At 41.0% G+C, this 24,510-nt stretch overlaps 1 protein-coding gene across 7 annotated transcripts in view; it reads left to right on the top strand.

The window, feature by feature from the left end:
• The first annotated feature begins 6,872 nt into the window (after positions 1-6,872).
• LOC139381351 (ribosome binding protein 1a) overlaps positions 6,873-24,510 on the top strand; it is a 42,367-nt gene continuing 24,729 nt past the window's right edge. For 5 of the 7 annotated variants that reach the window (XM_071124811.1, XM_071124808.1, XM_071124809.1 and 2 more), the window contains exons 1-3: positions 6,884-7,056; positions 23,918-24,046; positions 24,281-24,379. In XM_071124811.1, coding sequence (XP_070980912.1) covers positions 23,945-24,046; positions 24,281-24,379 — 201 coding nt within the window. In that variant the 5' untranslated portion in view covers positions 6,884-7,056; positions 23,918-23,944. Of the gene's footprint in view, positions 7,057-23,917; positions 24,047-24,280; positions 24,380-24,510 lie in introns of all 7 variants that reach the window. The other 2 variants (XM_071124815.1, XM_071124814.1) reach the window with 2 other exon arrangements.

Raw genomic sequence — 24,510 nt, 5'->3', positions numbered from 1 at the left:
ACATTCAGGAGATAAAGGTGCTCAAAGTTGACCCATTTTAGATCCCCCACCGTACTATTAGACATCCTACTATTAGACATGTCTTCATCACTGGAAAAGACAAAAAGTTCAGATTTATATCATTTAAAAGCTTACAAACAGGGTTGTCATACAATTTTTACATTTTTATTATGCAAATTCTGTCATTTTTTAAAACCTTTTAAAGTCAATTAACTTACACATTGTTTTCATATTCACATACAGTATGTTGTACCTTAGACCCTATTTTATATAATCTAAGGTGTTTGTGTTGTGCCCGCCATTAGTTGAGACACATGTTTTGGCTAATAAACATACTAAAATACGAATAAAATTGAAATTGTGTCTTTCAAATGGCACCACAAAGATGGAGGTTCACACGAGAGAATGTTGACTTGAATGGGAATATCTGCTGTTTTAAATTATACTGTCAATCCTCCATATGAAACCTATTGAAATCAAATAAATATAGATAATACAACAGACATAACATTCAACGGTGGGTGGGCCGGCGGTCATCTTTGTGGTAGTAATTAGTAGTAAAAATTTCTATTTAATTTAAATTTCAATGGTGTGCCAGCTAATGGTCTGTGGTCTGAAGGGATAGGTAGGTCCCTTCTATAAATGTTATTTCTATGATTGAAATGCCCCGCTTTATTCAAGAGCATGTTGTGTCTCAACCGATGAGGGCAAAATACAAAATCCTCAGACGATGTGAAATAGGTCTAAGCTACAGTACAACCTATGCGGATAGATAATTGACATTAAATTAAAGTTGTTGTTTTTTAATTACAATTTTAATTTAAAACATTTATTTCAAGAAATAATCAAATTGTTTGAGAAGAGTGTTTGTAAGATTTTAAATGATATCAAACTTAACCGTTTATCTTTCCCAGTGATGAAGACATGGATGCCTCATGGTATGGTGGGGTATTCAAAATGGACCAACTTTGAGCACCTTTATCTCCTGAATGTTTTGGGATTCAGATCGAAAAAGTCACTTTCCAACCACTTCTTCCATGGGCAAACATGTATGGAAAGTTTTGTTTAAATCAAAATGGATGCTGTCAAAAAGTTATTCAATTAAAATGGATTGACCCATGTACTATAGCTATTATATATATGCATTTATTTTTACCTAGCAAAGACTTATAGATGACTTGGAGCAAGTGGGTTTGGCGACGAATATGAAGCGGGGCCAGCCAGGTAGTATATGGGGCTTTGGTGATAAAACGGATGGCACTGTGATAGACTGCATCCAATTTGCTGAGTAGAGTGTTGGAGGCAATTTTGTAAATGACATCACCGAAGTCAAGGATTGGTAGGATAGTCAGTTTTACGAGGGTATGTTTGAAGCATGAGTGAAGAATGCTTTGTTGTTAAATAGGAAATCGATTCTAGATTTCATTTTGGATTGGAGATGCTTAATGTGAGTCTGGAAAGAGAGTTTAAAGTCTAACCAGACACCTAGGTATTTGTAGTTGTCCATATATTCTAAGTCAGAACTGTCCAGAGTAGTGATGCTAGACTGGCGGGCAGGTGCGGGCAGCGATCGGTTGAAGAGCATGCATTTAGTTTTACTTGCATTCAAGAGCAGTTGGAGGCCACGGAAGGAGAATTGTATGGCATTGAAGCTCGTCTGGAGGTTTGTTAACACAGTGTCCAAAGGAGGGCCAGATGAATACAGAATGGTGTCGTCTGTGTAGAGGTGTATCAGAGAATCACCCACAGCAAGAGCGACATCATTGATGTATACAGAGAAAAGAGTTGGCCTGAGAATTGAACCCTGTGGCACCCCCATAGAGACTGCCAGAGGTCCGGACAACAGGCCCTTCGATTTGACACACTGAACTCTGTCTGAGAAGTAGTTGGTGAACCAGGCGAGGCAGTCATTTGAGAAACCAAGGTTATAGAGTCTGCCGATAAGAATGCGGTGATTGACAGTGTCGAAAGCCTTGGCCAGGTCGATGAATACAGCTGCACACTATTGTCTTTTATCAATGGCGGTTATGATATCGTTTAGGATCTTGAGTGTGGCTGAGGTGCACCCATAACTTGCTCGGAAACCAGATTGCATAGCAACATACTGTGGTAGGCTGTATTGTAAATGCGGTATCGGGCTGGTGTTGGGCCCAATATACATCAAAATGTTCAACATCATTATACATGTTCACTAATCGTGGATGAAATTAATAAATCCTAAGCAGTACTTTTAGCATTTCCTTTCATTAATTCAGCGTTTCCTTTTTTTAGGTTATGTATGCAGTTATAGTTTTTACTGTGTCATTGGTAAACAAATATTTTTGTGTGCACAAGAACAATTATTTTGTCAGCATTGGAGGATTGACCGGATTCCGTTCTTCGTTTTATGACTGTGTACATAGCAACAATGTATCCCAGCACCATTTTTAGTGTGTGTGTGTGTGACGAAGACGATAAGTAATTAAGGAAGTAGCCTAACCTAGCCTGATAACTTTAGCTAGCTACTACTAGTGGATATAATTTTAGCTAAAACTAATCTATAGAGATTTGAAACAATTTGCTACCATGTTAATGCCAAACAATGACAAGCCTACGAGGACAGGCCATTCATTCGCCGAGAGCGACGAGCCCCTGTTCGCTGATTCCAGCAGTGAAGAGGGCAAACCGAAGGAGTCCGAGCCATGCACTTCCACGGATGATGACCGCTTTCTGGCTGGACAAGAACAGGTGGCCGCACCAGGCCTAGCCACACTTCCAAACAATGCCGGCGAAGACCCTACTATCTTGGACCCAGACTAAGATTCATCGCTCCCCGTCCCCGATGACAGTTGTGGTGCTGCTGCTAAATCCGACTCCCAGACAAAAAACATAAAAGTGAGTGTCCAAAATATATAAATAGATCTTTACGGGATGTTAGTGCAGGCTGGGCCACATCAGCATAAGGAGGGGAATTTCCCAAGAGATGAGGGGCAACGAAAGTTTTCGGTGGCCCACTACAATAGGGGGATGGCGAACGGAGAGAGAGTGGAGAGACCAAGGCTTGTCTATTCCAAGCAAAACGATGCAACCTTTTGTTTTTGCGGCTATTTTTTTTCACGCGAGTGAAAATCTGCCCTGGTCAGGGATGGAACCAGGGACTGAAAGAACCCGTGCTACCTCCTCAGCTCTCACGAGAAGTCGAATGACCACCTAGATAGTTTCCAGAGGTGAAAGGAGCTGGAGATCAGGCTGGTGTCCAATCAAACTCAGACGATTTGACCATGGACAGCTACCGAGAGAAAACATCGCTGACTGCAATGCAGCGCCACAACAGAGGAAAGAGCTAGGTGGAGACTCTAGGTGGAGACGAAATAAATAAATGCTGATGTTGGACAATCAAATTCGATATATAAATAAACGAAATTCGTTAAGGCTGGGTCATTGACATAAAGCTTATTTTACACTGCTCCAGCGAAACGAGACCCGTCATGCATTTATGAAAGCACTTGTTTCCAAAGTTCAAATGATCTTACTCTGTTTTACAGTTCTACAGGGATATTAAAGAATATGTTAAATATGTTATATAAAAGTGTTATTTTTATTGTAATTGTAACATATCTATTGTTTGATTTATATTTTGAAATAAATACATAAAATGTATCCAGATTATATCAAGCGTTCTATAACCATGCTTAACTCTGTTTCTACCATAAGGAATCGCAATCTCTAAAACGCCCGCAAAGACATGACTCCGATCCATATGGGGATGTATTGATTCCTCTCTATGACAATCTGAAGCTAAACTGCAGCCTATAATATTCGAGGGGATACAAAAAAAAAATGGTATTCTGTCCCTATTAATTGAGCTTTTCTCTTTTTGAAACGAGAATATGTTTTTTTTACACCCAGGTAGCTTTTAGGGAAGCACTTCTATTGGTTATACATTTTATTGTCTTGATTTTTGCCTTGCCTAGGGAGGCAGAACGTCCAGGACCGGCCCTGTATGTAAACTTCAACAGCATTGTAATACATGGAGTTGAATGTGGCTACAGCATTACCAAAATATGACCTTTCTCTCATAGGAGCTGATATGTCATAGAGGCCTGAGAGAAGCAGTCTCTGTGTTCAGTAGAAAGGACGGAAAGGAGAAAGAGAAGGTGAGGTGTTGAGTACAGGCAAGGCTGACAACGTTATTATACCCGGATGAAGGCAACTTGTCTGTCGAAACGTTGGTTATTAGGTTAATTAATTATTGCATCTGAGCTCCTAGAGTGTGCGGCTCTATTTTATTTTTCAAGTGTTCTACTCCGCTAGTCAGCACCTCGCCTAAACAGGTGTGCGTTTCTTTCGCCAACAGATAAGGCTGACAAGGTAACACACACACACGCACTAACAGCAGCAGCAGACGTCCGAAAAACAGAGTCGTCACTGCGGTGCTAACAGTGTTTCTAACAGTGTTATCTTGGTGCCTGCAGCTAGCAGTGTGAGAAAATTACATTTTGGCACACGTCAGGAAGTGTGTGTGTGTAGCCTACAGCGACCAGTGACTTTTCAGCACATCCAATAGGTGCAGTTGTGATTGCCCTGGAGTGGATGGTTTGGAACAGCACTCAGTGGTGAAGGTAGAGGATACTGTATTCCCTAAAGGGAAATGTAAGAGCTATGTTGAATGCACAGGTTGCTGCCATCACTTCACAGCACAGAGATCTATTTCCATCTATTTTCTTTGTGTGATAGGTGTGGTTGTGACAGCATTAGAAGGTGATGGCTGAACAGAGGCTGTAGTGCTGAAGTGACATATTTAACAGCATAGAGATCTATTTCCATCTATTATCTTTGTGTGACGTATGTGACGTATGTAGAAGGTTCTCTGACCTAATGTTTGGATCAAGTTGTCACATTGAACTTTCCTTAACGAAAAGATAATTAGAAAACAAATTACAGACTCCTCTTTGAATACCGGTATGTGTCATTTTTCCAGAATTCCTGGCTGTTCCTGTCCCCAATCCACCTTGTCATGTTGCTGTTACGACTGCAGCTGTAGACCCTTGACCTAACCTGACTTCACAGGGCTACCTTCTCCTGGACCCCGGCTGATAGAGCCCCACCACCCTACCTGTTATCTACTCGGTACAGGCAGAAGAGGACAGGCCACCCCTTCGGAGCCTGGTTCCTCTCTAGGTTTCTTCCTAGGTTCCGGCCTTCTAGGGTGATTTTCCTAGACAATGTGCCTCTGCATTGCTTGCAGTTTGGGGTTTTAGGCTGGGTTTCTGTATAGCACTTTGTGACAACTGCGAATGTAAAAAGGGCTTTTTAAAATAGATTTGATTGATTGATGGTCACTTCTTGTGTAAGTCTGGATGACTGTCTGCGTGGTCCCGTCATGGGCAATTCACCTTGAAAACAAAGTTATTCTATTCAGTTCTATTCTATTCTACTCACCACAAACTCCAAAATGACCTAATCTGATTAGATATAGGCTACTCAAAGAGACAGAGGACTGTTTCATATTCCTATTCTCTATGGAATTCAATATCTGACTTGGAATTCTCTATCCTACCCTATGTTGCAGAGCAAAGCACTGCAATATTACACCTCTGGACATCCAGAAACCAGTGGAGGCTGCTTAGGGGAAGACGGCTCATCATATTGGCCAGAACAGAGCAAATGGATTGGCATTTGATACCATACCATTGTATTTGATACCATTCCACGTATTCTGCTCCAGCCATTACCAAGAGCCCATCCTTCTCAATGAAGGTGCCACCAACCTCCTGTGCCAGAAACAGATGTGCATAGCTACCTTGAATATAATCGAATGAAATCGTGTCCACAAAGAGGGCATGAAAATAATATGTGATGATCACATCCTTGCCAGTGTGCCCAGCCTCCACATATGTTGTAGTTTTAAGAACGAGCTTTCACCGTCAAGCCAAGTAATTCCAACGAACAACAACCACAGAACAACTCCCAGAAACACTTTCCATTGTGAGCTACAGACATCGTTGGTTCCATTGCTTGAGTAGATTTAGCCAATTAGGAATCTTGTGGATTAATGAGGGGATTCATGTTTAGTAGTGGCGGTGTGGCCGTGTTTAGCACAAATTGATTGCATTCGTTTTGGGACAGGGCTGCCTCCGGGAGGTGAGCCCTATTCAAAGTCCACGGCGAAATCGGCTCCAAACAAAAGTGACGCAATTAAGCACGAGAAGTAATGAAGGATTTTGATGAAAACGCTTTATCTGCCTTCCCAATGAAAAATATATTTTATGGAAAATATATGTTATTTGTTTGTGGACGATGCACAATGCTGCCTTGATGACAACATAACTGAACTGCGCAGATTACTGTTCGATTTGAGAAAGGCGCCCCTCCCTCACCGCTTTTGACCGGCACGTCACGGGCCATGGACCGGTGCCCTGATGTTCAGCATAATCGAATCAGCCCAATATCTAACATCTAGCTCTGGGACATGGGCCCAGAGCACAAAATCGGAGTCGGTGTTTAAGCAAATGCCGTCAAACATCGGGCGAAAGCGGGGAGGGAGGAGCACCATTCTATAATCTGTGCGCGGCTCAGTCATTTTGTCAACATAAAATACATGTTTGAATTTTCAACAAAACATTTTTGGGAAAGAAGAAAAAAAATAAAAAATCAATCACTTTTCCATGGGACAACACAGAATCCTACTAATTTACACACGTACTTAAGTAGGTCACTCTTGTTTTGAGCAGATTTCACCTTGGGCTTTGAACCGGGCACCTGGCTCACGCCGGGAGCAGCCCGGTTTTAAAATCGAAAGCAATTAACTTTCAGTCGATTAAAACACCTCTACACGGGCGCCCGGGCGATATTAATCGAACCCCCTCACTGGCCCGATGCGAGCCAGCTCAAAGTGCCACGACTCCATTTAAAGGAAGAGGATTCCCAGACGAACTGCCTGAGAGATAATTTGGGGAAATAGCTGCATAATTTACTTCAGATTGAAAGAAATTCAACGACAACATCCGTGCTTCTTCAACCGCCCCCAGAAGCGGTCTACAGTAGCTACATCAGCAGATATATATAAAAAATAAGGTATGAATTCTGAAGAGCTCTAGAATACTATTCTGAAAAATCAGAACCTTATTCCATATTTCATATGGATGGTAGTTAGACGAACTAACTGGTTGGCTAATGATGACTGTAACTATTTAGCATGTGATTCTTACTAGGCAGCAGCTGACAACTTCGCAATTTTATAATAATAAACTAGCAATGAAACTAAGTTAACTGGCTAAAAAGCCAGCTAGCTAACGTGTTGTAGCCTACTAGCCTAGCTAACGTTAGCTAGCCAGCTCCTAGCTGATCATTCTCAACTCGAGATGTGATGTAGCTACATAGTAGATAAACTCTGTGTAACGGTAGTTACATAGATTTGTGGAGTTGCTAATTCTCAGCTGTCTATCTCGACTTTCTTGTAACGCGTTAGCTATGCTAGTTACGACAGTTTCCCACAAGATGCCAGTTAGTAATGACACAACTTAATTTCCATTTCATGTCATGATAAAAGATTTCGAAATTACATGACAGCGTTCTTATGATAAACATGTCGAATACAGGGCCTGACTGACCACCGCATTTGGGGCTCCAGGGCACCTACCGCCACTTTTTTATTTTTGAGAGGGGGGGGGGGGCAGTAGGAATTTGTTTTAGCAGCCCCCCCCCCCCCCAAATAAAATGAACTTCCTGCATTTCAACACTTTGCCATGGGACAGAGATAAAAAATGTGCTATTTTATAGCTAATCTCATGCTATTCTTCACATTTTGCCATGAGGATGAGAGAAAATTTAGCAGTATTAAAGCAAACTTCTTGCTGATGCTCATGGTGTGTTCATATGCTATCTGGGAGGTTGTGGGCCCCTGGCGCAATACAGCATCATGTATCATAAGGATAAAAAAATGTATGTATAAAAACACAATCATTTTGCTCCACCCGCAATAACATCTGCTAAACATGTGTTTTTGACCAATAAAATTGGATTTGATTTGGATGGGAGTCAGAGAGTAGGGGCTGGTGGGTAGTTACTGCTCTGGCCAGGGAGTAAAATAATCCCTTTGGAATGTCCAGACAAACTTGGACGGTGCGTTGGGGTGTTGGCATTATGCCAAGCACTTGTTATAATAACACATGCTTGGCACTATAATGCCAAGCACACACACACACATCTCCCCCAGCTGCACTGAGTGAGCTAATTGAAGAGTACGTAGCCTACTCTTTTGGTGATCCAGAAAAACAGGAGAACACTTATGTGGCTGTTTTATGAAAATCTGGGAATATTTGGCCAAGGAAACATTTCTGGTTGGTGTCAGGGAATGTAAACTGTTAGGGAGACTTTTAAAACAGGATTGAATAAAGTAACAGTAAATATGTTGAATGAGCATTGAGAGTTTGACAAAATTGCCTTATGTCTTGAAGTCTAATATGGCTATTTACTTACTTTCGTAGCTCTTTGTTAGATGCACGCTTTTGTAAGTACCGGTAGTTAACTGTCCACTCCTAGTTTAGCTGGAATGTAGCCCGAAAGGATTTTACAAATGTATTTGGTTGACAATATGAAATTGGCCAACGCTTCTTCTTGCACTGCGCAGAATTATTATAATATATATTTTTTAAATTTCACCTTTTATTTAACCAGGTAGGCTAGTTGAGAACAAGTTCTCATTTACAACAATTTACAACAACCTGGCGACGATAAAGCAAAGCAGTGCAACACAAACAACACGAAGTTACACATGGAATAAACAAATGTACAGTCAATAACACAATAAAGAAAGTCTATATACAGTGTGTGCAAATGGCGTGAGGAGGTAAGGCAATAAATAGGCCATAGTAGCAAGTAATTACAATTGAGCAAAATTAACACTGGAGTGATAGATGTGCAGATGATGATGTGCAAGTAGAAATACTAGTGTGCAAAAGAGCAGAAAAATTATAAAAACAATATGGGGATGAGGTAGGTAGATTAGATGGGCTATTTACAGATGCTCTTTGTACAGCTGCAGCATTCGGTTAGCTGCTCAGATAGCTGATGTTTAAAGTTGGTGAGGGAAATATAAGTCTCCAGCTTCAGCGATTTTTGCAATTCGTTCCAGTCATTGGCAGCAGAGAACTGGAAGGAAAGGCGACCAAAGGGGGTGTTGGCTTTGGGGATGACCAGTGAGATATACCTGCTGGAGCGTGTGCTACGGGTGGGTGTTGTTATCGTGACCAGTGAGCTGAGATAAGGCGGAGCTTTACCTAGCAAAGACATATAGATGACCTGGAGCCAGTGGGTCTGGCGACGAATATGTAGCGAGGGCCAACCGACGAGAGCATGCAGGTCGCAGTGGTGGGTGGTATATGGGGCTTTGGTGACAAAATGGATGGCACTGTGATAGACTGCATCCAGTTTGCTGAGTAGAGTGTTGGAGGCTATTTTGTAAATGACATCGCCGAAGTCGAGGATTGGTAGAATAGTCAGTTTTACGAGGGTATGTTTGGTGGCGTGTGTAAAGGAGGCTTTGTTGTGGAATAGGAAGCCGATTCTAGATTTAATTTTGTTTTGGAGATGTTTAATACGGCTGAGATCCCGCTAACGGGATCGATATGACAACAGCCAGTGAAAGTGCAGCGCACCAAATTCAAAAAACAGAAATCTCATAATTAAAATTCCTCAAACATACAAGTATATTACACCATTTTAAAGATACACTTGTTGTTAATCCCACCACAGTGTCCGATTTCAAAAAGGCTTTACGACTAAAGCACACCAAACGATTGTTAGATCAGTACCTAGTCACAGAAAAACACAGCCATTTTTCCAGCCAAAGAGAGGAGTCACAAAAAGCAGTAATAGAGAAAATTAATCACTAACCTTTGATCTTCATCAGATGACACTCATAGGACCTCATGTTACACAATACATGTATGTTTTGTTCGATAAAATTCATATTTATATCCAACAATCTCAGTTTACATTGGCGCGTTATGTTCAGTAATGTTTTGCTTCCAAAAGATCCGGTGATTTTTGCAGAAAGCCACATCAATTTACAGAAATACTCATAATGAACATTGATAAAATATACAAGTGTTATGAATGGAACTTTAGATAAACTTCTCCTTAATGCAACCGCTGTGTCAGATTTCAAAAAAACTTTACGGAAAAAGCACACCATGCAATAATCTGAGTACGTCGCTCAGAAACAAAAACAAGCCATACAGATACCCGCCATGTTGTGGAGTCAACAAAAGTCAGAAATAGCATTATAAATATTCACTTACCTTTGATGATCTTCATCAGAATGCACTCCCAGGAATCCCAGTTCCACAATAAATGTTTGTTTTGTTCGATAAAGTCCATTTATGTCCAAATACCTCCTTTTTGTTTGCGTTTAGTTCACAAATCAATATTCACGACGCGCAGGGCAGGCAAAGTCCCATTACAGTTCGTAGAAACATGTCAAACGATGTATAGAATCAATCTTTAGGATGTTTTTATCATAAATCTTCAATAATGTTTCAACCTGAGAATTCCTTTGTCTTCAGAAATGCAATGGAACGCAGCTACCTATCATGTGCGCACGCCTGACTGAGCTCATGGCCTTCTGGCAGACCCCTTAGTCAACCTCCTCTTATTCTCTCCTCCTTCACAGTAGAAGCCCCAAACAAGGTTCTAAAGACTGTTGACATCTAGTGGAAGCCGTAGGAAGTGCAATCGAACCAAATTTACACTATCTTGGATAGGCAAAGAGTTGAAAAACTACAAACCTCAGATTTCCCACTTCCTGGTTGGATGGGTGTCTGAGTTGAATGTTATTTGATTATGCAAACAATCTGGAATGTATTACAGCAACATTTCTCATAACTAGAAGAGAAGCAGTAAGTCTCTCAATTGTCAACCAGGAAAGACTGGTATGCATGTTGTTGTTAGTTCTGTATGTGTTGTTAAGGGCAAGGTGTGCTGCTCTGTTTTGAGCCAGCTGCAGCTTTGCTAGGTCTTTCTTTGCTACACTTGACCACATGTGACTTGTTTCAGGTAACTCGGCGTATGTCGACATCACTACTGTACTTCACAGGAGCAGCATTTGAACATAAACATTTTTCTTTTTTTATCAAAATGCGTTTTTCGGCAGAATTGCCTTCTGGAATGTGAATTTTCATGTGCCTTAATAACAAACTTGTATTCCATCCATAAATATTATTAAAATTGTTAAATTACAAGCCTAGTTGGTTTAGTCATGGAAAAACGCAGGAACCTTCCCACTAGCCATGATTGGCTGAGATAATGTATGGGCTGGACATGCCGGGAAATTAGTTTAGATAGAAGCGTGCTACATGGCAGACCAGTCTTTAACGTGAGCTGTTCAGTATGTGTTGACAGTCCTTTCTACCGTGCTGTTTTTGAAAGATATAACGTTAACCATTGAGAACTACAAAACTTTTGCTACTTTTCTCAACCACATTGATGCCCAGAATTTAGCAGACGCTATCGACAGATCAGGAGGAAAAAGTGATGGGCTACTTTCTGCACACCGGTCAGTGTGAACCGGTGGGACTTAACACAAAGCTGGCCAAACAAGCTGTAGCTCCAAACAAAACAGAGTTAAATGGTTCCAGTCTGCCGTGAAGCATTCATCCAGGTATACAGGTAGCAGTCTAGCTACATTTTCCAGATATACTTTATAATTTTGTCAGAAAGTCATTTTTATTGCAAGTTAAAGCATACTGTTAGTTAGCTAATGTTAGCTTGCTGGCTAACCTTACGTGTAATAATATTATTTGAATCAGAAATCCATTTGCATTGCTAGTTAACATTGAACCTAGTTTGTTAGCTTTAGCTACCTGCAGATTCATACTACAGCTATGACAATGTTTGTATTGGTAGTAGTATGAGTTGGGTTTTTCCGGTTCATTGTTTAGCTAGCTAACTACATGTCTAATCAGAAGACTCCACTTCGGCCAGATTGTTACACAACCTATCAAATTGGGTGTGTCTGGGGGTGATTAAGGCCATCGATTGTATTTCATGAAGATGTGTACATGTCTAGCCAATAGTGACCCATCTGCTTAGCTAGATGTGGGTGGAGGCTGGTTATAACATTTCCTTCACACAATCCATACATTTAGACAAGTGTGTCGGGTAATCTAATAACAACAAAATATTTTTATTTGAACACTTTCAGTTTTTGATATTGCTGGTATGCAAGTACTATCCCTGTACTGTTTACACCTTCTGTACCCTGTGCATGTGACAAATAAACACATTTTATTTGATACAGCGTGTGTTTGCCACATGTGAATCCTTAGAGATGGGTGTGGCTAAGGCTTAAGAGATTGTGTTAACGATGCTGAATGACTTGACAAAGAAGAGCTCTCCAGTAGGTGTATCAAAATATTCAAGTACCATTTTCTTAAAAGTGGGATTACAAGTTTATCAACTTTCAAAGCAGAATGACTTTCCCGTTGTTCCTCAACTGCAATGTATGATATACCATTTTCTAGCTCTGTTTTTTACACTGGATAAAAATGAATTAAACGTTTTGCTACGTAAGACCGAATCGAGGTGGTACAGTTGATTTTGTGTCAAACGCAATCATATTTTTATAACAGACATACCCCTCCCCATTTTCACAACAATATCCCTAGGAGTTTAGTTTCCTCGACTTGCTCAATGTTAAGACCCTCTGCGCAACTCCAGTTGAAATGTAGGAACTTTTAGAGCATGCTTTGAACCAAATACAATGCTTTTAGTTTTATATGTATTTAAGACCAGTTTATTATTAGTCACCCGTTCTGATACTGACCGTAACTCCGTATTTTGAATTTCAGTGAGCTCACTGGCTTTGGTTGCTGACCTGTAGAGTGTGAAGTCATTTGCATACATAGTCATTGTAGCTTTGTGTAAGACCAGTGGCAAATCATTTGTAAAAATAGAGGCCAAAGGCAGCTTCCCTGAAGGACACCGCACTGTACATATCTGATGTTAGAGAAGCTTTAGGATTAATAACATCAAAGGCTGCTCTGAAATCTAACAATACAGCTCCAACTATCATCTTATTATCAATTTATTTTAGGCAATCATCAGTCATCGGAGTCAGTGCAGTACAAGCTGAGTGCCCTTCTTTGTAGGAATGCTGAAAGTCAGTAGTCAAACACAATTCTCGCCATCCAATTTACTAAGACCAGGCAGCGAACTGATTTGGGTGGCTGTTCGAGCCAGCAAAGGGTGCTTTACTATTTTTAGGTAGTGGAATTACTTTAGCTTCCTTCCACGCCTGTGGACACCAGTGGTGGAAAAAGTACTCAATTGTCATACTTGAGTAAAAGTAAAGATACCTTTAATAGAAAATGACTCAAGTGAAAGTCACCCAGTAAAATACTACTTGAGTAAAAGTCTAAAAGTATTTGGTTTTAAATATACTTAAGTGTCAAAAGTAAATGGAAATGCTCAAATGTACTTAAGTATCAAAAGTAAAATTATAAACCATTTTAAAATTCCTTATATTAAACAAACCAGACGGTACCATTTAAATGTTATTTTTATTGACGGATAGCCAGGGGCACACTCCAATACTAAGACATAATTTACAAACAAAGCATTTGTGTTTAGTGAGTCCGCCAGATCAGCGGCACTAGGGGTGACCGGGGATATTCTCTTGATATGTGTGTGAATTGGATCATGTTCCTGTCAAAATGTAACAAGTACTTTTAGGTATCAGTGAACATGTATGGAGTAAGAAGTACATTCTTTTCTTTAAAAGTAGTCAAATATTAATAGTAAACTACAGGAGAAAAATGGCTTAAGTAATTCTTTAAAGTGTTTTTACTTTACTTTTACTTTAAAGATACACTCCTTCAGGCTTTGGTTAAATATCTAGCAAATAGAGGTGGCAATACAGTCTGCTACCATTCCCAATAGTTTCCTATCTAGGTTGTCGATACCTGGTGGCTTATTATTGATGGATAACAATAGTTTTTCCATCTCTCCCACACTAACTTGACCCTTTACATGTGGGAATTAGCCTGTATGAATAGGGCTGAATTGAAAGCATATGCATAACCATGGTAGCAATTGAAAGGGAACAGTTTTGATATAATGGGAAAGTTTTAGATCGAAGGTGAATACACAACAGTTCACCTGACCCATGACTGAATACAGACATTACACTGTTGGTTTATGACTTTCTATTTAATTGTTTTACTTTTTGCAACATTTGTTGATAATTAAATCTGAAAATACTCTGGATAGATTCAGTAACATTATAAGACTATTCCTGGGAAATGTGGGGTAGGTACAAGGTGTTTGTGTAAGAGGACTATCCGGTGTCTCCAAGTGGTCACGCACCTCTCTAATGTGTGAACAGTTCCTAAGCAATTTTAATGCACTTTTATGACTTGAAGAGTCTTCAACTATAAGGTACTTTTTTTTTTTCTCCCCTAGCTTTGCTGTTCAGGAACTAGAGCAAGCTTACTTGTAGTTGTTTCATTTGAAACACAACCCCGCATCTCCGCCATCACAAAATGACTGTTTACTCAATCTAAAAACAGTCCATTGTAAATCGCAATCTGGGTCAGGTGGGCATGATTTGAAAGCTTGTTCTATTGCCAACGTGACTAGCTAAGTTATAAAATACGATCTTAGTGTTAGGTTTTCCCATGGCAATTCAGAGAATCATAATGTAATTTTGGTGCTCATAGTCATGAGTGCATTCGGGTGCTCCCAATAAACAAAAATGGTCATACCCTGGGTTGTTCTTTCTCAACAGAATATATCGCCATGTCATCTTGTACATCAAACCTAGTGATCATTAACATTGACACTGTATATGACTTGAGTTTTATGATTTGGAAATGTGAAGTGCACATTTGGACTCACAGGTGTTTGGCTTGCTTGTATGACATCAAAGCGGTTTTTATTATAATCCTCAACGTCTCATCTTTCAAAATACATTGAGTCATCCTAATTTACAGCATTTCCGTTACTCAGACAAAATATTAGCAAAAGTTGCCCAATTAGCCGGAGGGATGGGGGCAACTTCTTGTCATGCTCTGTGCTCAAGTTAAGAACAGCTGTCAGTCAAAACCCATACAGAGCTGTGAAGCGCCAAGCCAGAGCTCTGACGTCATGTATAGCATGTTACTGTACAGCTGCTACCCGTCATGTATAGCATGTTACTGTACAGCTGCTACCCGTCATGTATAGCATGTTACTGTACAGCTGCTACCCGTCATGTATAGCATGTTACTGTACAGCTGCTACCCGTCATGTATAGCATGTTACTGTACAGCTGCTACCCGTCATGTATAGCATGTTACTGTACAGCTGCTACTACCGTCATGTATAGCATGTTACTGTACAGCTGCTACTACCGTCATGTATAGCATGTTACTGTACAGCTGCTACTACCGTCATGTATAGCATGTTACTGTACAGCTGCTACTACCGTCATGTATAGCATGTTACTGTACAGCTGCTACTACCGTCATGTATAGCATGTTACTTACTGTACAGCTGCTACTACCGTCATGTATAGCATGTTACTGTACAGCTGCTAATACCGTCATGTATAGCATGTTACTGTACAGCTGCTACTACCATCATGTATAGATTGTTACTGTACAGCTGCTACTACCGTCATGTATAGCATGTTACTGTACAGCTGCTACTACCGTCATGTATAGCATGTTACTGTACAGCTGCTACTACCGTCATGTATAGCATGTTACTGTACAGCTGCTACCCGTCATGTATAGCATGTTACTGTACAGATGCTACTACCGTCATGTATAGCATGTTACTGTACAGATGCTACTACCGTCATGTATAGCATGTTACTGTACAGCTGCTACTACCGTCATGTATAGCATGTTACTGTACAGCTGCTACCCGTCATGTATAGCATGTTACTGTACAGCTGCTACCCATCATGTATAGCATGTTACTGTACAGCTGCTACTACCGTCATGTATAGCATGTTACTGTACAGCTGCTACCCGTCATGTATAGCATGTTACTGTACAGCTGCTACTACCGTCATGTATAGCATGTTACTGTACAGCTGCTACCCGTCATGTATAGCATGTTACTGTACAGCTGCTACTACCGTCATGTATAGCATGTTACTGTACAGCTGCTACTACCGTCATGTATAGCATGTTACTGTACAGCTGCTACCCATCATGTATAGCATGTTACTGTACAGCTGCTACTACCGTCATGTATAGCATGTTACTGTACAGCTGCTACCCGTCATAGCATGTTACTGTACAGCTGCTACTACCGTCATGTATAGCATGTTACTGTACAGCTGCTACCCGTCATGTATAGCATGTTACTGTACAGCTGCTACTACCGTCATGTATAGCATGTTACTGTACAGCTGCTACTACCGTCATGTATAGCATGTTACTGTACAGCTGCTACTACCGTCATGTATAGCATGTTACTTACTGTACAGCTGCTACTACCGTCATGTATAGCATGTTACTGTACAGCTGCTACCCGTCATGTATAGCATGTTACTGTACAGCTGCTACTACCGTCATGTATAGCATGTTACTGTACAGCTGCTACTACCGTCATGTATAGCATGTTACTGTACAGCTGCTACTACCGTCATGTATAGATTGTTACTGTACAGCTGCTACTACCGTGTATAGCATGTTACTGTACAGCTGCTACTACCGTCATGTATAGCATGTTACTGTACAGCTGCTACCCGTCATGTATAGCATGTTACTGTACAGATGCTACTACCGTCATGTATAGCATGTTACTGTACAGATGCTACTACCGTCATGTATAGCATGTTACTGTACAGCTGCTACTACCGTCATGTATAGCATGTTACTGTACAGCTGCTACCCGTCATGTATAGCATGTTACTGTACAGCTGCTACTACCGTCATGTATAGCATGTTACTGTACAGCTGCTACTACCCGTCATGTATAGCATGTTACTGTACAGCTGCTACTACCGTCATGTATAGCATGTTACTGTACAGCTGCTACCCGTCATGTATAGCATGTTACTGTACAGCTGCTACCCGTCATGTATAGCATGCTACTGTACAGCTGCTACTACCGTCATGTATAGCATGTTACTGTACAGCTGCTACCCGTCATGTATAGCATGTTACTGTACAGCTGCTACCCGTCATGTATAGCATGTTACTGTACAGCTGCTGCTACCCGTCATGTATAGCATGTTACTGTACAGCTGCTGCTACCCGTCATGTATAGCATGTTACTGTACAGCTGCTACTACCGTCATGTATAGCATGTTACTGTACAGCTGCTACTACCGTCATGTATAGCATGTTACTGTACAGCTGCTACTACCGTCATGTATAGCATGTTACTGTACAGCTGCTACTACCGTCATGTATAGCATGTTACTGTACAGCTGCTACTACCGTCATGTATAGCATGTTACTGTACAGCTGCTACTACCGTCATGTATAGCATGTTACTGTACAGCTGCTACTACCGTCATGTATAGCATGTTACTTACTGTACAGCTGCTACTACCGTCATGTATAGCATGTTACTGTACAGCTGCTACTACCGTCATGTATAGCATGTTACTGTACAGCTGCTACTACCATCATGTATAGATTGTTACTGTACAGCTGCTACTACCGTCATGTATAGCATGTTACTGTACAGCTGCTACTACCGTCATGTATAGCATGTTACTGTACAGCTGCTACTACCGTCATGTATAGCATGTTACTGTACAGCTGCTACCCGTCATGTATAGCATGTTACTGTACAGATGCTACTACCGTCATGTATAGCATGTTACTGTACAGATGCTACTACCGTCATGTATAGCATGTTACTGTACAGCTGCTACTACCGTCATGTATAGCATGTTACTGTACAGCTGCTACCCGTCATGTATAGCATGTTACTGTACAGCTGCTACCCATCATGTATAGCATGTTACTGTACAGCTGCTACTACCGTCATGTATAGCATGTTACTGTACAGCTGCTACCCGTCATGTATAGCATGTTACTGTACAGCTGCTACTACCGTCATGTATAGCATGTTACTGTACAGCTGCTACCCGTCATGTATAGCATGTTACTGTACAGCTGCTACTACCGTCATGTATAGCATGTTACTGTACAGCTGCTACTACCGTCATGTATAGCATGTTACTGTACAGCTGCTACCCATCATGTATAGCATGTTACTGTACAGCTGCTACTACCATCATGTATAGCATGTTACTGTACAGCTGCTACCCGTCATGTATAGCATGTTACTGTACAGCTGCTACTACCGTCATGTATAGCATGTTACTGTACAGCTGCTACCCGTCATGTATAGCATGTTACTGTACAGCTGCTACTACCGTCATGTATAGCATGTTACTGTACAGCTGCTACTACCGTCATGTATAGCATGTTACTGTACAGCTGCTACTACCGTCATGTATAGCATGTTACTGTACAGCTGCTACTACCGTCATGTATAGCATGTTACTGTACAGCTGCTACTACCGTCATGTATAGCATGTTACTGTACAGCTGCTACTACCGTCATGTATAGATTGTTACTGTACAGCTGCTACTACCGTCATGTATAGCATGTTACTGTACAGCTGCTACTACCGTCATGTATAGCATGTTACTGTACAGCTGCTACTACCGTCATGTATAGCATGTTACTGTACAGCTGCTACTACCGTCATGTATAGCATGTTACTGTACAGATGCTACTACCGTCATGTATAGCATGTTACTGTACAGATGCTACTACCGTCATGTATAGCATGTTACTGTACAGCTGCTACTACCGTCATGTATAGCATGTTACTGTACAGCTGCTACCCGTCATGTATAGCATGTTACTGTACAGCTGCTACTACCGTCATGTATAGCATGTTACTGTACAGCTGCTACTACCGTCATGTATAGCATGTTACTGTACAGCTGCTACCCATCATGTATAGCATGTTACTGTACAGCTGCTACCCGTCATGTATAGCATGTTACTGTACAGCTGCTACCCGTCATGTATAGCATGTTACTGTACAGCTGCTACTACCGTCATGTATAGCATGTTACTGTACAGCTGCTACTACCGTCATGTATAGCATGTTACTGTATAGCTACTTGAAAATAAAAGAGAGCCGCACACTCTAGGAGCTCAGATGCAAAAATTTAATTACCAACGTTTCGACACCCAAGCTGTCTTCATCAGGGTATAATCAAACTCTGCGGGATGACTCGTTTATGTAGTGTCAAAAGACACAGGTGTCTGTAATCATGGCCAAGAGTGGCCTAATATCATTGGTTAATTATTAAATATTAAAATGCCATACAAAGAACAGCATACAAACAACAAATGGATAGCATACGATCATAGATTAATTTGACTGCACAAGCTTACAAACAAATACAATGGCAGTCACAATAATCACAAGATTAAAGTCTACGTTGTACAGCTACTACCCGTGTACGGGTGTAAAGGGCTACGCTACTCAAGTCTTTTTCCTTTGTGTTTTTGTCATTTATCTTGGTTTGGTCATATAATTGATTATTTTTAAGATATCACAAAATGGTTGACATACTGTAAAATTAGACAATCAGCTGAGCAGCGACAACTTTTTCATAATTTATTTGAACCATACAATTTTTCATTTCATCATCAATCCTGGGGGCTCTCAAAATTATTTTGCATCTCACGAATGTTCTTATTTGTGATCCGAACACCTCAAACTTAGATTCGTCTGTCCATAACACTTTTTTCCAATCTTCCTCTGTCCAGTATCTGCGTTCTTTTGCCATCTTAATCTTTTCTTTTTATTGGCCAGTCTGGGATATGTCTTTTTTCTTTGCAACTGTCTAGAAGGCCAGCATCCCGGAGTCACCTCTTCACTTTTGACGTTGAGACTGATGTTTTGCGGGTACTATTTAATGAAGCTGCCAGTTGAGGACTTGTGAGGCGTCTGTTTCTCAAACTAGACACTCTAATGTACTTGTCCTCTTGCTCAGTTGTGCACCAGTGCCTCCCACTCTTTCTATTTTGGTTCGAGCCAATTTGTGCTGTTCTGTGAAGGGAGTATTACACAGCATTGTACGATATCTTCAGATTCTTGGCAATTTCTTGCACGGAATAGCCTTCATTTCTCAGAACAAGACTGAGTTTCAGAAGAAAGGTCTTTTGTTTCTTGCGATTTTGAGCCTGTAATTTAACCCACAAATGCTGATGCTCCAGATACTCAACTAGTCTAAAGAAGGCCAGTTTTATTGCTTCTTTAAATCATTAAATCAGCACAACAGTTTTCATATGTGCTCACTAACATAAACGCAAAAGGGTTTTCTAATGATCAATTAGCCTTTTATAATGATAAACTTGGATTAGCTAACACAACGTGCCACTGGAACACAGGAGTGATGGTTGCTGATAATGGGCCTCTGTACGCCAATGTAGATATTCCATTAAAAATCTGCCTTTTCCAGCTACAATAGTCATTTACAACATTAACAATGTCTAAACTGTATTTTTGATCAATTTGATGCTATTTCAATTGACCAAAAATGTGCTTTAATTTAAAAAACAAGGACATTTCTAAGTGACCCCAAACGTGCGTGCGTGTGGCAGGTAGCCTAGTAGTTAGAGCGTTGGGCCAGTAACCGAAAGGTTGCTGGATCGAATCCCTGAGCTGACAAGGTAAAAATCTGTCGTTCTGCCCCTGAACAAGGCAGTTAACCCACTGTTCCTCGGTAGGCCGTCATTGTAAATAAGAATTTGTTCTTAACTGACTTGCATAGCGTCAGAGAATATCTCATTGAAGAAGGTGTTGATTCCTCTCAAGTTCTTGGCTCTCTTCAGAACAGCCATCTTGTCCTTGAACCTTAAGAACTTGACCACTATAGACCTGGGTCTGTCACCTGGGCTGATTACAGGTTTGCCCATTGAAAAAGTGCTCAGAAAGTGACTTTGTACCTGAATACCAAAACATTCAAGAGATAAGCCTGCTCAAAGTTTACCTATTTTGCTTCATCACTGCAAAGATCAACAGTTGAGATTGGATGTAATTTAAAAGCTTGTCAAACGATTTTTTAAATGTTTTTTAATAAACATTTATTAAACATGTTGTAGTCTGTAACACAATTTGTGCGAGAGGTGCAAACTTTGTACTTTGAACTTGAAAGCAAAGGTTGTCTAAGATGAGAGCGCTGAAGACAACTTGGAGTTAGACCTGCCCTTTTTTTTAATTAGGCTAGGCCTAACTATCCATTTCCCTGTGTGTTCAACGAAGTGAGTCCCTTTTGGATCACTTTGATATTTTAAGTAGAAATTGTGCTCCAATATTGGATTTTAAAAGCCTGTGATATGGAATGAAGTGCCCTTTTGATATACAGGGATTTTTCTGCTATTGAACTACTTGGGTGTGCCGCCTAAGCATTATTTCTGGGTCACCAAAGTCCAAACAGTATGATAAATTAAATGCAAATTCAGGATGGAAAAATGCTTTCAGTGTAAGCTAAAATGACTAAAACCAGATAAAAAGCATATAGAAAAGATAATGGACATATATTTTAAAATAATATAATCTTTGTTAGTTCTCAATCACCAAAATGACAACTAGACAGTCGGGGAGAATTGAAAATTCACAAAACAATGAATTTAGCAGTATTGAGATTATTATTATGTTTGAGTAAAACAACACAGCATTAGCCATGGCAAATGCATATAATTGCAGGAAATTAGCTTTAAAACTGCAATATTTTCTCAGCTCCGTGGAGAAATTTGTAGAATTGCAGGAAATTGGCTTTAATGCAAAAATGTCTCTAGGCCAAAGAGCTTCCAATGTCATTTAAAATTCAGCCGCATCAACGGGCCAATTTTTAATTTCTGATTATTATTTATTTCTAGGGCTGTCAAACGATTAAAATAATTACTCGAGTTAATGTATTTTGTGGTCTGGTAGCTCAGTTGGTAGAGCGTGGCGTTTGTAACACCAGGGTAGTGGGTTAAATCCCCGGGACCATCCATGTGTAAAATGTATGCACGCATGACTAGAAGTCGCTTTTGGATAAAAGCATCTGCTAAGTGGCATATATTATTAATGGCGACACACATCCATAAGTACTGTTAAAGCTTGAAGCATTTTAAATGCGTGTAACTGTAGGAAAAATAAACTGTCTCTATGGATACAATGGAACAAAGAGCTTTTAAACTTGTCCAACAATTACCACGACGTGTTCTCCGAGCATGCGCTGACCAACTGGCAAGTGTCTTCTCTGACATTTTCAACCTCTCCCTGTCTGAGTCTGTAATACCAACATGTTTATTAAAGCAGACCACCATAGTCATTGTGCCCGAGAACACTAAGGTAACCTGCCTAAGTGACTACTGACCCGTAGCACGTCTGTAGCCATGAAATGCTTTGAAAGGCTGGTCATGGCTCACATCAACACCATTATCCCAGAAACCCTAGACCCACTGCAATTTGCATACCACACCAACAGATTCACAGATGATGCAATCTCTAGTGCACTGCACACTGCCCTTTCCCACCTGGACAAAAGGAACACCTATGTGAGAAGGCTGTTCATTGACAACAGCTCAACGTTCAACACCATAGTGCCCACAAACTCATCACTAAGCTAAGGACCCTGGGACTAAACACCTCCCTCTGCAACTGGATCCTGACTTCCTGACAGGCCGCACCCAGGTGGTGAGGGTAGGCACCAACACATCTGATCACCAACAACGATGAGACAGCCTATAGGGAGGTCAGAGACCTGGCCGTGTGGTGCAAGGACAACAACCTCTCCCGCAACGTGATCAAGACAATGGAGATGATTGTGGACTACAATAAAAGGAGGACCGAGCATGTCCCCATTCTCATCGACGGGGCTGTAGTGGAGCAGGTTGAGAGCTTCAAGTTCCTTGGCGTCCACAACACCAACAAACTAACATGGTCCAAGCACACCAAGACATTCGTGAAGAGGGCACGGCAAAACCTATTCCCCCTCAGGAGACTGAAAAGAATTTGGATGGTTCCTCAGATCCTCAAGATTTTACAGCTGCACCATCAAGAGCATTCTGACTGGTTGCATCACTGCCTGGTATGGCAACCCCAAGGCACCACAGAGGGTAGTGCGTACAGCCCAGTACATCACCGGGGCCAAGTTTCCTGCCACCCAGGACCTCTGTACCAGGCCTTTGTACTTGTCAGAGGAAGGCCCTAAAAATGGTCAGACTCCAGCCACCCCAGTCATAGACTGTTCTCTCTGCTACCGCACGGCAAGCGGTTCCGGAGCGCCAAGTCTAGATCCAAGAAGCTTCTAAACAGCTTCTACCCCCAAGCCATGAGACTCCTGAACGGCTAATCAAATAGCTACCCAGACTATTTGCATTATCCCCCCACCCACGCTGCTGCTACTCTCTGTTCTTATCAATGCGTAGCCAGTTTAATAACTACCTAAATGTACATAATTACCTCGACTAACCGGTTCCCCCACACATTGACTCTGTAATGGTATCCCCTGTATATTGTCCCACTATTGTTATTTATTGCTGCTCTTTAATTATTTGTTATTCTTGTCTCTTTTTGGGGGGGGGATTTTCTTAACTGCATTGTTGGTTAAGGGCTTGTAAGTAAGCATTTCACTGTAAGGTTTACACCTGTTGTATTCGGCGCATGTGACAATTTGATTTGAACAATGTTATAAGTACACTAACCATCTGTACTGAGTACTTTACACATAGGCTTTCACACTCCCGCCCTCCCACACCCTCTCTTTCACTGGGGGAGTTCGTTTTGCATGGCCCGGTGCCCGGGCTGGGCTAAGTTTGCACCTTTTTTAGGCCATTCCATTGGTTCTTAAATAAAGGTGAAATACAATTCTAATAATTTCTGTTTTTCTTTCTCCCCATCCAACAGGACAGCTAACCCGTCATAGTGGTCATCATGGATCTGTATGACCCTCAGACGCTAGGCATCATGGTATTTGGAGGCTTCATGTTCATCTCAGCCCTTGGCATCGTCCTGGTCTCCACCTTCTCCATGAAGGTAGCCTAACTGTTGTTAATATAATAATCATAATGTATACCATTTAGCAGATCCAAAGCGACTTAGTCATGCGTGCGTGCATTTTTCTTATGGGTAGCCCCAGCAGCACTCAAACCCACAACACTGGCATTGCAAGCACCATGCTCAACCTACTGAGATACACAGTTGTTGTTGTCGTGGTGGTGATCATGTATTACATTTAACTGTTATGTTTTCTCATTCTTCTCCATGAAGGAGACCTCGTATGAGGAGGCTCTGGCCCAGCAGCGTAGAGAGCTGGGCAAGATGGCACCTCCCAGCCAACTGACCAAGAAGGACAAGAAGAAGGACAAGGTAAAACGAGATAAAACACACCTTCTCCTTTTTGTATAATTATTCTAGCTGTGTGTGTGTCTGCGTGCATTTTAATGCACATACTGTAGCGCATTTTGATTGTCATATATAATGTTAAAGTGTGTTCTAAA

This window comes from Oncorhynchus clarkii, chromosome 23 (assembly GCF_045791955.1).
Source record: "Oncorhynchus clarkii lewisi isolate Uvic-CL-2024 chromosome 23, UVic_Ocla_1.0, whole genome shotgun sequence".
Lineage (NCBI taxonomy): Eukaryota > Metazoa > Chordata > Actinopteri > Salmoniformes > Salmonidae > Oncorhynchus > Oncorhynchus clarkii.
Note: the sequence above shows the minus strand (reverse complement) of the source record. Positions and strands in the feature narration are given on the sequence as shown.